Here is an 11,831-nt window from a genome sequence, read left to right as displayed (position 1 = left end):
ACTAAGTGAAAGAGGAGTAATTTTGCTAATTTGAGGATTTTGTTTCTCCTCCAAAATTTCAGCCTCGATTGTCCCATAGGCGTCAGCTTGTCTTACTCTAAAATGCCACATTTACCTAAATAAACTTAAAACGCTTAAGCAATTGGTTGAAAAATATTGAGCTGCAGTGCATAACTTTTGCCACTACCGACATTTCATGAGCCTAGTTTGCACTTGTCTTTTTTCTTTTGGAACTGCTGAGCACTGCAAAACACAAACATAGCGAATTCACCATTGTAATAGCCAAATTATAAGGTAACCCACTGCAGCCAAGTATTATATAAATACAATTTGAACTCAACACTTCAGTGAAGAAACCTTGCAGGCCAACTTATAGCCGACTTTTTTCACTTTTTTCTGTGCAAAAGTATGCATATAACACATATATGTGTGTGTGTGTATGTGGCAGCCACAAAGAGGCCAGTCTTTGCGCGCACATCAAAACCTGTCCGAAAACAAACAGACAAACAAACGGACAGGCGAATAAATAAACAAATGAACCATAAGAGCCAGGAGCCAAAATATGAAGGAAACCAGCAAGAACAATTGCTATATAAGTTGGTGAGTAAGTGTTGGTTGGTTGGTGTGCCGCGCTGAAAAGACAGTTAAAGTTGCGCGCCAATTCAGGGCAATAAATACTCATGCCACTACTAAAGCCATTTAAATATTTTTATATATGCACATATTTGTATTTGTACTCATATGTGTTTGTATGTGGACATATGAGTGATAGCCGGCATAAGGCTATGCGCCTTAAAAATGGCACCCAAATGGAATGACTAACTGATACGGAAGCTCAACAGTTTTTATTGTGTAACCTCAACTAAGACCGACTTTAAAAAGAAGCTGTTATATAGGCATGACTTTTCGATTACAGTTTTCAAAAGTCGCTAAAACAAAATATTTTGTTACTTTTCTCCTAGCTTGAAGCACTCTAAAAGCAAGATTTTTATCCGAGTGTCCTCGTATTTTGTGAAGCCTTATTTTGATAGGATAAACCCCTAATTTATGGTGTAAATCATACCTTCTTTAAAGTAAGACTCCATTTCTGGCCTCACCACCTAATCTAAGCTCCAGGATAAGCGTCTAAGGGATGCTCTAAATCATACCTCTTTTAGAACAACACCCCTTTTCTGATCTCACCAGCTGTAGAATGATTCTACAAGCTCGAGTTTTGCACGTTAACCGGTCAAACTGAGTAACCAATGAATAAAACCTAGAAATTGTAGCACTTCGTACTGCAAAAAAGCCAATAAATACATATTGGTACTAGCAAACTCGTTCCCTAGATCCAGTGGAATGATGGCTAAGATGCATCAATCATCTAAAATTCAAATTGATTTAAAATATCCTTGAATTGCTATTATCCGGAAGTACAGTTCCGGACTTTTGAGCTCAGCCCGAACTAAAATATTTCACGAAGCTTCCAACTCAGAGACGAACAGATAGAGATACATAGATAGATAGATATTAATTGAGGCGAATCCAAGGCCTATTGTGTCTGTCACAAGGGGTCACAAAGCCCGACCACATTGATAAATTTCAATCAACTGCCAGGTGCTATTGAAGAGATGCGATGCCCATTCAGATATATGAATCCAAGGGCTTTAATCCTGCATCTGCAGACAGCTGAGCAGTCTCGCATCTGGTGCTCGCGAGTTTCCGGATCCATGTCGCAGAACCAACAGTTTGCACAAGAAGCTAGCCCCATATTTAATAAGTACTTCATGAGCTTGATTTTCTTCCTGGGGAAGTTGATTAGTATCTAATCCTTCCGAGGTAATAACCACCCATTAGCAACTAGACCTTACGCATGCTTGAACTTGTTGGCAATACTTCCCCCTACCGACTCTTACCTCCCTGCTGAGCCACTTCTATATGGTAATGGAACCAAGCGCAATATAGGATTCCCCTCCAACCATTCTAGTGAAAGTTTTGGAGCGGCCAAGCTCTTCTTCTTACGTGATTCGTTCTTTATTTTCGCTGTTTGGCGCCATTTGGAGATTCCAAGCCTAGCCAAGTTCATTCTCCACCTGGTCTTTTCAATGGAGGGGAGGTCTTCCACTTCCTCAGCTTCCCTCGGCGGGTACTGCGTCGAATACTTTCAGAGCTGGAGTGTTTTCGTTCATTCGGATTTCATGACCTAGTCAGCGTAGTCGCTGTCTCTTACATGGGGCGTTCCAAAGTAAAGAGGACACAGAACAAATGATTTTTTCGGCAAAATCAATTTATTTTATTCAAAATAGTCTCCTTCTGCTTCAATACAGCTCTTGCACGGTCCAAAAGCATGTCAAACAAGTGTTTTAGCTCGTTGGCTGGTATGGCCGCCAGCATGCCGGTGCAAGAGTTTTGAATGGTCTCTACGTCTGCATAACGCTTTCTTTTCATACGCAAATGCATTTTTCCGAAAAGGAAGAAGTCGCACGTTGCCGTATCAGGTGAACACGGGGAGTGATTAATGGTTAAAATGTGACTTTTGGTCAAATAATCGTACTTCGAATGTTGGATTCTGAGCAATTTTTGGTCGTCAGTCAATTTGTGCGGAACAAACTGTGCACACACCTGTCGTAAGCCCAAATATTCGGTCAAAATGCGATAAATCATTTTTGACTAAGTAATTATTTTGGTCTTACTAAACAAAAAGCTCTCAGAGTAAGACCCCAAAAAGTATTCAGCTGTCTATAAACCTATGGTTAGCTCTATTATACTCTTGAGAGCGTATTACATTTGCGGAGGTATATTCGAAAAGTGATTTCTGCCGATAAATATTGTGAACTCCATTACGGATTCTTCAAGGAAAGATGATTGACGGGCTTAGTATTATTTCAAAAGGAGACTAGGGTCAAGCTCACGTATTTAGATCCACAAAACTACCACGCTACTTGCTCCAGACATTTATTTTGAGCTAAGCTCAAAAAGTCTATTTCCAAATGGGTGGCAATTACAACAAAATATGCCTGGCTGGCAATGATACTCCTAGTAGAGTCGCAGTTGTAGTTGTAGTAGTATTAGTAGTAGTAGTAGTACCAACACCGCTGTCTCCTTGTACCAGCGTGTGTATAAGTGTGTATGTCTGCCAGCATATGTGCTTGCGAGCAGTATCGAAGCTTGCCGGTTGGCTGCAGCCGTTTGGCGCCCACTTTTCATTGTGCCAATGCCACCATTAGCGTGGTCGATGCAAGGCAACGACAGGAATAGCGGTTCCATGGCGTTGTTGACGGCGGCGACAACGAGTTCAGCGCGAATAATAGTTTATTAACGGACACTTGTATGTGTGTGTGTGTGTGTGTGTGTTTATACGTGCATATGTGTTGGCTGTTGCATACCGTAAGGCGCTAACATGTTTCACCAAAGTCCATTCATTCAGTACGTTGCTGACGGCTCAACGAAACGGTTTCGTATTTTGGGAGCGAACGCGCGAATAAAAGAAAATAAAAAAGTTTCGTTTTTCGGTGGAAAGAATTTAGAAATCATTACCCTTTGTTGGCTAAATAACTGAGTGGAATTATTTCATTTATGGAGCGCATTTGAAATGTTAGTGTGAAAGATTTTGCGATTTTTTGTAAAAGCGCAATTAAATTTTTACTATTTTTAATATTTTAAGGCTTTATAACTCATAACGGTAAATATGTAGAGCGCATTCTAAGAAAATTTATTAAAGTAAAAAAAACATTTGCTATGAAAATAGAATTATGCAAATGAAAATGGAAATGGAAAGCACAAATTCATTAGTTTTTGGAAAATTAAGAAAAAATCGTTAATCATTAAACTTTTTATGATTTATGAAAAATAAAAAAATATATTTTTAAAATAGAAAAAAATAGAGACTTTATAAAAATTAAGCATTCAGTGAGTTTGACTATTAAAACAGCAATTAAATTAATTAAATGCGAAATAATAATTACAAAATTTATTAAAAAAAATTTAAAATATGAAAAATTAAAAATTAATTAAACTGAAAAAAAATTTTGATATCAAACTTAACAAATATATAAATGTTGTATAAACAAAATTGGAATACATGTAAAAAAATAATAAAAAAAAATTTGCTATAAAATATTTGAATAAAAAAATACATAAACTTACCATAAAAATTTTTAATAAAAATACAGAAATAATTTATTAATTTTTTTTTATTATAATTGTAAAATTTTTTCCAAAATTATGAAATTACTAAAAATTTTGAAAAATCCACATTCGAAAAAGGCATATTTGAAGCTAACCGGCTTAATGAAATAGTTCAATATTTCAAAAATAAAATTTCGAAAACTTTATACTTTAAAAATTTGAATTTTTATTAGTTATTAAAAATTGAATTGTCTCAAAAAAATACATTTACATTTGTATTCATAATTTGAAGTCTAAATTTTTTCGTAAACATAATATTTGAAAATTGTTTCAAAATATTTATATTCGAATAATATTGAAAAAGTCTCAAATTTTTTGTTTTATGTAAATATAATAAATTTTGTAAAATATTTCCAAAATACATATTTAAATTGCTTAAAATTTTGAAAAATCCAATTTCGACAACTGCATATTTGCAGCCGTCCAAGTTAGTGAAATATCGAAAATACTAAATTTTTTTCTAAAAAAAGGAAAATTAATTTCATTATTTGAAACTTTTTGTAAAATATATGTTTGTGTAATATATATGTACATATGTTTAAAACTTTGTTATTCGAACAGACCTGCAAAAGTCTCTAATTTTTTAAAATTAAAAATTTTATTTAAAAATTTTTTCAGAGTTCCCTAAAAACAAACAATAAAAGTTCGAAAATTTAAATTTTTTTCTAAAAAAAAATACATTATTACATTATAAATACTTTTTTCTCTAAAAAAAAATTCCAAACTAAAACTGAAAATTTTTGTAAAACTTTAATATTCGTACAAAATTGAAAAAGTCTCAGATTTTTTGTTAAAACTAGATAATAAAACTTTCTAAAATTTTTATATAAACATTTTTTATAACTAAGAAATTTATTTAAAAATATTTTTCAGAGTTTTCTTAAATTAAATTAAAAAAGTCTAAAAAATGTAATTCATTAAAATCTAATCGCTTGCTGGCACTTCCTTTATTACAGAGTTATGTGCGCCTAAAAGTAGATTACTCGCTTTGAAAATCATTGATTTAAATAGCTTTGAGTAACTTTTTGTTAAAAAGCCGGCAAATCATGATAAAACATATAAACTAATTGCCATCGAAGCAAATATCCACAAAAACTAACCAATGTTATTAACTATTAAATAGCACACCCACGCTGATTTGCATATTTTTTGAAAGCGTTTTTCGCGTGGCACACAGATTCATTAACATTTAACGGTTTTCAACGTCCGTTGGCAATGCGGGCAGCCATGAACTGCATTCGCTATTAAAAATTTTAATGCCTAAAAATCCGTTTCGGCATTCATAAATGCCATAAACATTTATAAACGCGAGCGTGATTAAAACGTTTGCTGCCACGAACGTTTATTTCGTTTTATTATCAGCTCCCCAACGGTGATGGCAGCTATTTGCCGTCTGTCGGCTAATCAAAATTTAGCTTTGTAATGTTTTTTCAGACGAAGACACACAAGCATAATGCCGTATCACGTTAATCCTTTATACTTTTCACCATATATTTGTCTATATGCATGTATGTATGTGTGAGTGGCTGTGGATGGATGTATATGTATTAGTATGTGTGTGTAAGAGTTTCTGCGAATGCACTGTAATTGCATACGAACCACACAAAAAGCTATAAAATCAATAGATGGCAATACTCGTGCTGGCGAAAAGAAATTAAACAATAACAAAAACAATAACAATAACAAAACAACATAAAGCTAAATTATACATATCGAGATAATTAAATGATTAAGCAAACATGTGTACTTAGTATATTCATATGTGTATTCAAAGCATACAAAGACACGTCAAACCTCCTCGGTATGTATATACATATGTGTGTGTATGTGTGTATGAATGTTTGCATGTGGTGTGCGAAAGCATACTGCTGTTTTATAAATATCTGCTGAAAAGAAACGCTAAGGTTAAGGCGAGCTGTTGACAGTTTCCTTGGCTCTTTGGCAAATATTGAGTTTGTGGATTTAATATTTTTAGAAAATAAAAAAAAAAAATTGGATTACCAATATCTGACAAAAAAGTTGCAAATATTTTTTAAAAAATTTGTTCAAGAAAATATGTAAACAAATTTGATGAAACGAAAAAATTTGGTAAAATTGAAAATTTTGAAAATTTTAATGTCTATTTTTAACAAAAAATTTGAGACTTTTTCAAGTTTGTTCGAATTTTAAAGTTTTTAATAAATTTTCAAATTTAATGCTTATAAAAATTTCAATATTGAAGTAAATAATAATTTAGTTTTTTGAGAAAAATTTTTATAACTTTCGGTCTTTTATTTTATTAAGTATTGAAGTATACTTCATTAGGTTGGACGGCTTGAAATATGCAGTTTTTGAATTTAGATTTTTCAATATTTTAAGCAATTTCTTTATTTTGAAAATATTTTACAAAATTTATTATATTTACTTAAAACAACAAATTCGACAATTTTTCAAGTTTGTTCCAATTTTAATGTTTTGAAAAAATATATAAAATATTATGTTTATTCAATATTCAAATTTTTATATTAATTATTTTTGAGATTGTTAATTCAACTTTTAATAATGTAAAAAAAATTTTTAAAATATAAAGTTTTCGATATTACTATTTCATCAAGTGGAATGGTTGCAGTTTGATTTGATTGATTTTTCAAAAATGTTATACCGTTGCATTATTTTGAAAAATTTGTGTTGTCTGTTTTCAACAAAATGTGAACAATTGTGAGACTTTTTTACATTTAGTCGAATATTCAGATTTAAAAATGCTTTCGAATATATTTATAAAAAAATTCAAAATTTTAATTTTTAATAATTTATTTAATTTTTTGAAATTATAAATTCAAATTTAGGTAGTAAAATTGGTTTCAAACTTTGAAGATATAAAGTTTTAGAAACATTTATACTGGAAATTTCGAACTGTTTCAAATTCGAATTAGGATTTTGCACAATTTTAAACCATTTTATTATTTTGGAAAAAGTTTTGGAAATTTTTAGAAATTTTTTATGTTTATTTTTCAAAGAAATTTTGAATCTTATTCGTATTTAGTCGAATATTGAGACTTAAAAATGTTTTGAAATATTTTGATAACATAAAATTTCGAACTTTGAGATTTTTTAATTTTTTATTTTGGAATTATAGATTCAAATTTGAGCAATGGATATTTTTTAAATTTTTCAAATATAAATTTTCCGAAATATTTATTTTTGAATTTTTTAATAATTTTATTAATATTTCAAGTTCTAAACTATTTCATTATTTAAATTTTTTTTTTAATTTTTTAGCCAATTTTCAGAAAAATTTCGAGCCTTGTTATAATTTTTTCATGTATTCAAGATTTAAACATTTTTTCAGATATTTTAAAAACAAAAAATTTCAAAATTTACATTTTTAATAATTTATTTATTTTGTTTTTGAAAATATAACTTCAATTTTGAATAAAGGCAACTTTTCAATTTTTTAAAATATTGAGATTTCGAAATTTTTATTTTCGACATTTTGAATAATTTTATTTATATGCAGTTTCGAAAAATATTGTATTTTTAAAAAGTTTAATATCGATTTTGTTTTCTAATATTTATGTATTTTCGAAATTTTGAATAAGTTCATTAATATTTCAAATTCGAATTTGAATCATTCCAAATTTTAAACGATTTTATTATTTTGCAAAATGTTTAAAAAACTTTGAGTCTTATCAAAAATGTTTCAATTATTCAAAATTTAAATATTTTTTCAAATATTTTGATAAAAAAAAATTTTAAAATTTGAATTTGTAATACCTTTTTTTAATTGTAAATTTAAAATTGGAACGTTTTTAAATTTTTAAAATATAGAGTTTTCGAAATATTTATTTTCGAAATTTTTCACAACTTTATTAACATGCAGTTTCAAAAAATTTTGTATTTTTAATATGTTTAATTTCGATTTTACGCTTAATAAAATTAATCTAAAATTACGTTATTATTAATTAACAATTTGAAACTTTAAGAAATGTTTTTTAAAACATTGAAAATTTATAAAAATATTAATATAAAAGAATAATATTATACATTATTAATATCTAAAGCAAAAAAGTTCAAAGGCTTTAATTAAGCCTTAATAATATTTTCTGACATCCTTTTGCTTGATATCTAAGCCTCCAACTAAACATGAGCTGAGCATTAAAGAAGCACTTCTAGTATTTGTGGATATATGTATAGAAACTTGAAGAAAGCAAACGCATTTTTTGAAGACCTTAACGTATATACAACCTTCAAATCATGAATTTGGATGAGTATATCAAAATTTATAGGTCCTAGAAAAACATATTGCCTACATTTGAGCGCAGAGATAAGATTATAAGCTCCAAGAAAAACATATTGCCTACATTTTAGCGCAGATATAAAATTTATAAGGTTCTGTATCAAGGCTAATTTCTAAAAATCGTTTAAATAGCGAAGCAACTCATCGATATACATAAAAGCTGCCTAAAAATATGCAAAAAAAACTCTTTTTTCTACCAAAAAGTGCAAGTAATGGATGTTAAATTAAATTAACATATATATATTTTTTCAAATCCAAGCTTTATTCCAAGTGAAAATATCGATTCTAAACATTTTTATAGATTTTTGTCGGCATTAAAACTTAAGATCCCTGCAAAGACATGTCCTTTCTATCGCCATCCCTGCGGTTAGAGAATCTGCCAAACGAACCCATTATGACACTCGATCATATACCGGAGGAGAAACGTTACAACAAAAACAATATTGTGGCCAAATGGTGTGCGCCGATAAATGGCAAAATGTATCGTATCGAATTGGAACATGGCACGACCACAGGACGACGCATGATATGGGTAAACGGGAAGGTAAGTAAAACGAAGGTAAAATATAAATTAGAAACACAGATGTCAAAAATAAAAACGGTAAATAAATATCTTTAAAACTATTAATTTCGCAACAAAATTGAATTAGCTAAGAATAAGTATTCTCAAATATTTAAAAAAAGAGAAATAAAGCGCCCTCATTGGCTGAATTAAAGCACAATGACTCTCTAGAATGCTTATACGAGCAGTGCAACCGTTGGTTTAATAGAAGAGAAAATGGTTTATTATGTTACTAAAAATATTAATTCAGACCTTTACTTTCCTCACCTCATTTCCAGGAAGTTCTGCGTCGTGACTGGATGTTCAAATTGGTGGGCGAAGATTCATTTTACATCGATCAAGCGCGTTGCATTATACGTGTCGATCCAGCACCAGGTTTCAGATACGAATATTCGCTCTACATCGATGGCAAGCCACACGAACAGTATACCGACGAACTGACAAAGCATTATCGCTTATGGTTGGTCAGCATAGAAGAAAATGAATACCGTATAATGTTAGAATTGGATACGCTCAACTTGTATGTGAATGATCAATTGCGTGCAGAAACGGTGAGTGGTCTCCAACTCGTGTTTGAAGCGTTTTTCATACTTACAAATAATTTATTTGCACTCTTAAGGGTGAATTCGTCGATGGCGGCACGGATACCAAGTTTACGGAGAATGGCAATGAGTTTGTGCTGCAAGCACGTTCGAGTGGCAATAAATTGGATGGCTTGACGCACACTCTGCTGGCAAATGGCGAGGTGATACCTGAGGCTAAGATCATAGAAGTCATGCAGGAGCCCTTCTCGATTTTATCATCCACTTAATGTATGAGAGGTTTGTCAGAGGCCGCCGCTGTGAGTTGTTGTTTAAGTATAAATAAAGTGATGTGATAGCGTAGTGCTCGTTTTGTGCTAAAGATTTTATGAGTTTTAAAGAAAATAAAATTTATGAAATAAATGATGAATGAATACTCGGAAAAATAATGGAAGAAATGGAATCGCTGTTTTTGCTAATAATTATATAGTTGCTAAGTATGAATTTTTATAAGGTTGAGTCCGAGTATAGTTTAACAAATCTGTCATCGTTGAAGAACCTTTTAAGGAGCCCAAATGACAATTGACAGCTTTAACTGCCGTTCTAACTGTGGTGTTATCTTTATACTTCGAAATTATCTCGCTCGCTCTCGAAAACTATATCTCAGCGAGTGTTCTTTTCACATCTGAGAACAGAAAATAGTCGCTCTTGGCCAGATCTGGAGAATACGGTGGATGCGGAAGCAATTCGAAGCCAAATTCATGGATTTACAGTCAACGTTTGCCTTGGTAACAGCACTTATGTATATTTTTTTCAAATGCAGCCATTTTTCGACGGTTTCGTACTTCAAACGGGAACGGATTCCCTGTGTGCAGTCCACTCGGATGAATAACTGTCGATTGAACCTCGTAGTGAAATAATGGAGTCATGTTTCGTCCAACTTCAACTTTAGTGTTGAGTTATTTAGTCGAAGAGACCCAAACCCATGTCGTCGGACTTATTACGTTTGAACATCTCCAGACACTGTTCCGAAACATGAAATTGTTGTTGTTTTGGTCAAAATCGGCACCCACTTTGCACAGAGCTTTCTTATAACCAAATATCTTCAGTTTCTGCTATCTCGTACCTCTTCACTCTAGCAACCTCCAAAATTATTTTTTAGACTTTTTTGATGTACCGTAACAACCACTCCATTCACTGTATTAAACGTATATTTGTATTGTGTAAAAGCTCTATTTTTTCAAAGATTTGGCAATTTTTTTAAATGATTCCACAAAAAACTTAACCCGAAAAGTTTCTTAAAGCGCTCATCAAAGCGCAGTTTTCTAAAAGTGGTTCTCTATCTAAATTAACTAGAAAGATACTACAAAGGATGACGCCCTGAAGCTTTCTGCGCTTTGAGCTTTTCATGTAGTCACTTTATGTATTAAACTATTTAGCAAAAAACGATATGAAGATATCTTTTAAAAGCTTTCTACAAAAAGCTTAATCTATAAAAGCTTTATTTTTCGAGATATCACTTTTGAAAGCTTTCCAAAAAATCAAACATATTGTAAAAAAGCTTAATTTTTTAAAATATCTAGAGATTTTTTAAAGGCTTCCACAAAAAACTATACCGAAAAAGTTACATTAAAAGCTCATTAAAGCGCAGTTTTCTAAAAGTGGTTCTCATGCTTAATTCTTTTTGAAACTCAAGACCTCTAAATATTATAAGAGCGCAAAACCCGTATATTTTTTATGAAAATTACTATTATTATAATTCAAATATTCAAGACCGCCCTCCTGCGAAATCGATCCAAACTGCTTTTTAATATTTTTAAATTTTTTTTTCGTAATTTTTATTTTTGCTTAATTTATGTATGTAAGTATATATAATTAGTTCTCAACCTCGTTAGTTGTCTTTCATTATCATTTTAAATGTTTTTATGCTTTCTGGTTTTCGTTTTCGCTTTTGTTTTTGCCAAATTGAAAACTTCATATCAATACAAATAAAGACCGTCACTATTTTGTTAATTATCTCCTTCTGTGTATCTATATATTTTTGTCGTTTTGTTTTTGTATATTTAAGAATTGTATGCTTGAATGTTTTTTTTTGAAGATAATTTTCGAAGTGTGTTTCTTGGTCTTTTAAGTATGTAGTTAATCGTAGGTATATAATTTAATAATTTCTCCTTACTAATACAATAATAATAACACTATATATATATATTAATAATAATATATATGTATAATAACAATAATAAAAAGAATAATGATAACAAAAGATGAAAATAGGATCACATACAAAGATACGTGTCAGTTTTAA

General features: G+C 30.8%; 1 protein-coding gene across 3 annotated transcripts; it reads left to right on the top strand.

The window, feature by feature from the left end:
* The first annotated feature begins 3,395 nt into the window (after nt 1-3,395).
* Nucleotides 3,396-9,986, top strand: LOC120772479 (fas apoptotic inhibitory molecule 1). Of its 3 annotated transcripts, none has more exons than XM_040101121.1 (4): nt 3,396-3,573; nt 8,745-8,987; nt 9,284-9,556; nt 9,625-9,986. In XM_040101121.1, exons 2-4 carry the CDS (start codon nt 8,784-8,786, stop codon nt 9,814-9,816), a joined length of 669 nt encoding a protein of 222 aa, XP_039957055.1. In that variant the 5' UTR covers nt 3,396-3,573; nt 8,745-8,783; the 3' UTR covers nt 9,817-9,986. The 3 variants fall into 3 exon arrangements, with proteins under 3 accessions (XP_039957055.1, XP_039957056.1, XP_039957057.1); XM_040101122.1 differs by lacking the exon at nt 3,396-3,573 and adding an exon at nt 3,602-3,661; XM_040101123.1 differs by lacking the exon at nt 3,396-3,573 and adding an exon at nt 5,768-5,968.
* The last annotated feature ends 1,845 nt before the right edge of the window (nt 9,987-11,831 follow it).

This window comes from Bactrocera tryoni, chromosome 3 (assembly GCF_016617805.1).
Source record: "Bactrocera tryoni isolate S06 chromosome 3, CSIRO_BtryS06_freeze2, whole genome shotgun sequence".
Classification (NCBI taxonomy): Eukaryota; Metazoa; Arthropoda; class Insecta; order Diptera; family Tephritidae; genus Bactrocera; species Bactrocera tryoni.
This window is presented reverse-complemented; position numbering and strand designations above follow the sequence as displayed.

Coding starts and splice junctions, on each gene's coding strand:
- LOC120772479 (XM_040101121.1), top strand. CDS start 8,784: ATGTCCTTTCTATCGCCATCCCTGCGGTTAGAGAATCTGCCAAACGAA. Junction 8,988..9,283: donor TGATATGGGTAAACGGGAAG/GTAAGTAAAACG, acceptor CCTCATTTCCAG/GAAGTTCTGCGTCGTGACTG. Junction 9,557..9,624: donor ATCAATTGCGTGCAGAAACG/GTGAGTGGTCTC, acceptor TGCACTCTTAAG/GGTGAATTCGTCGATGGCGG.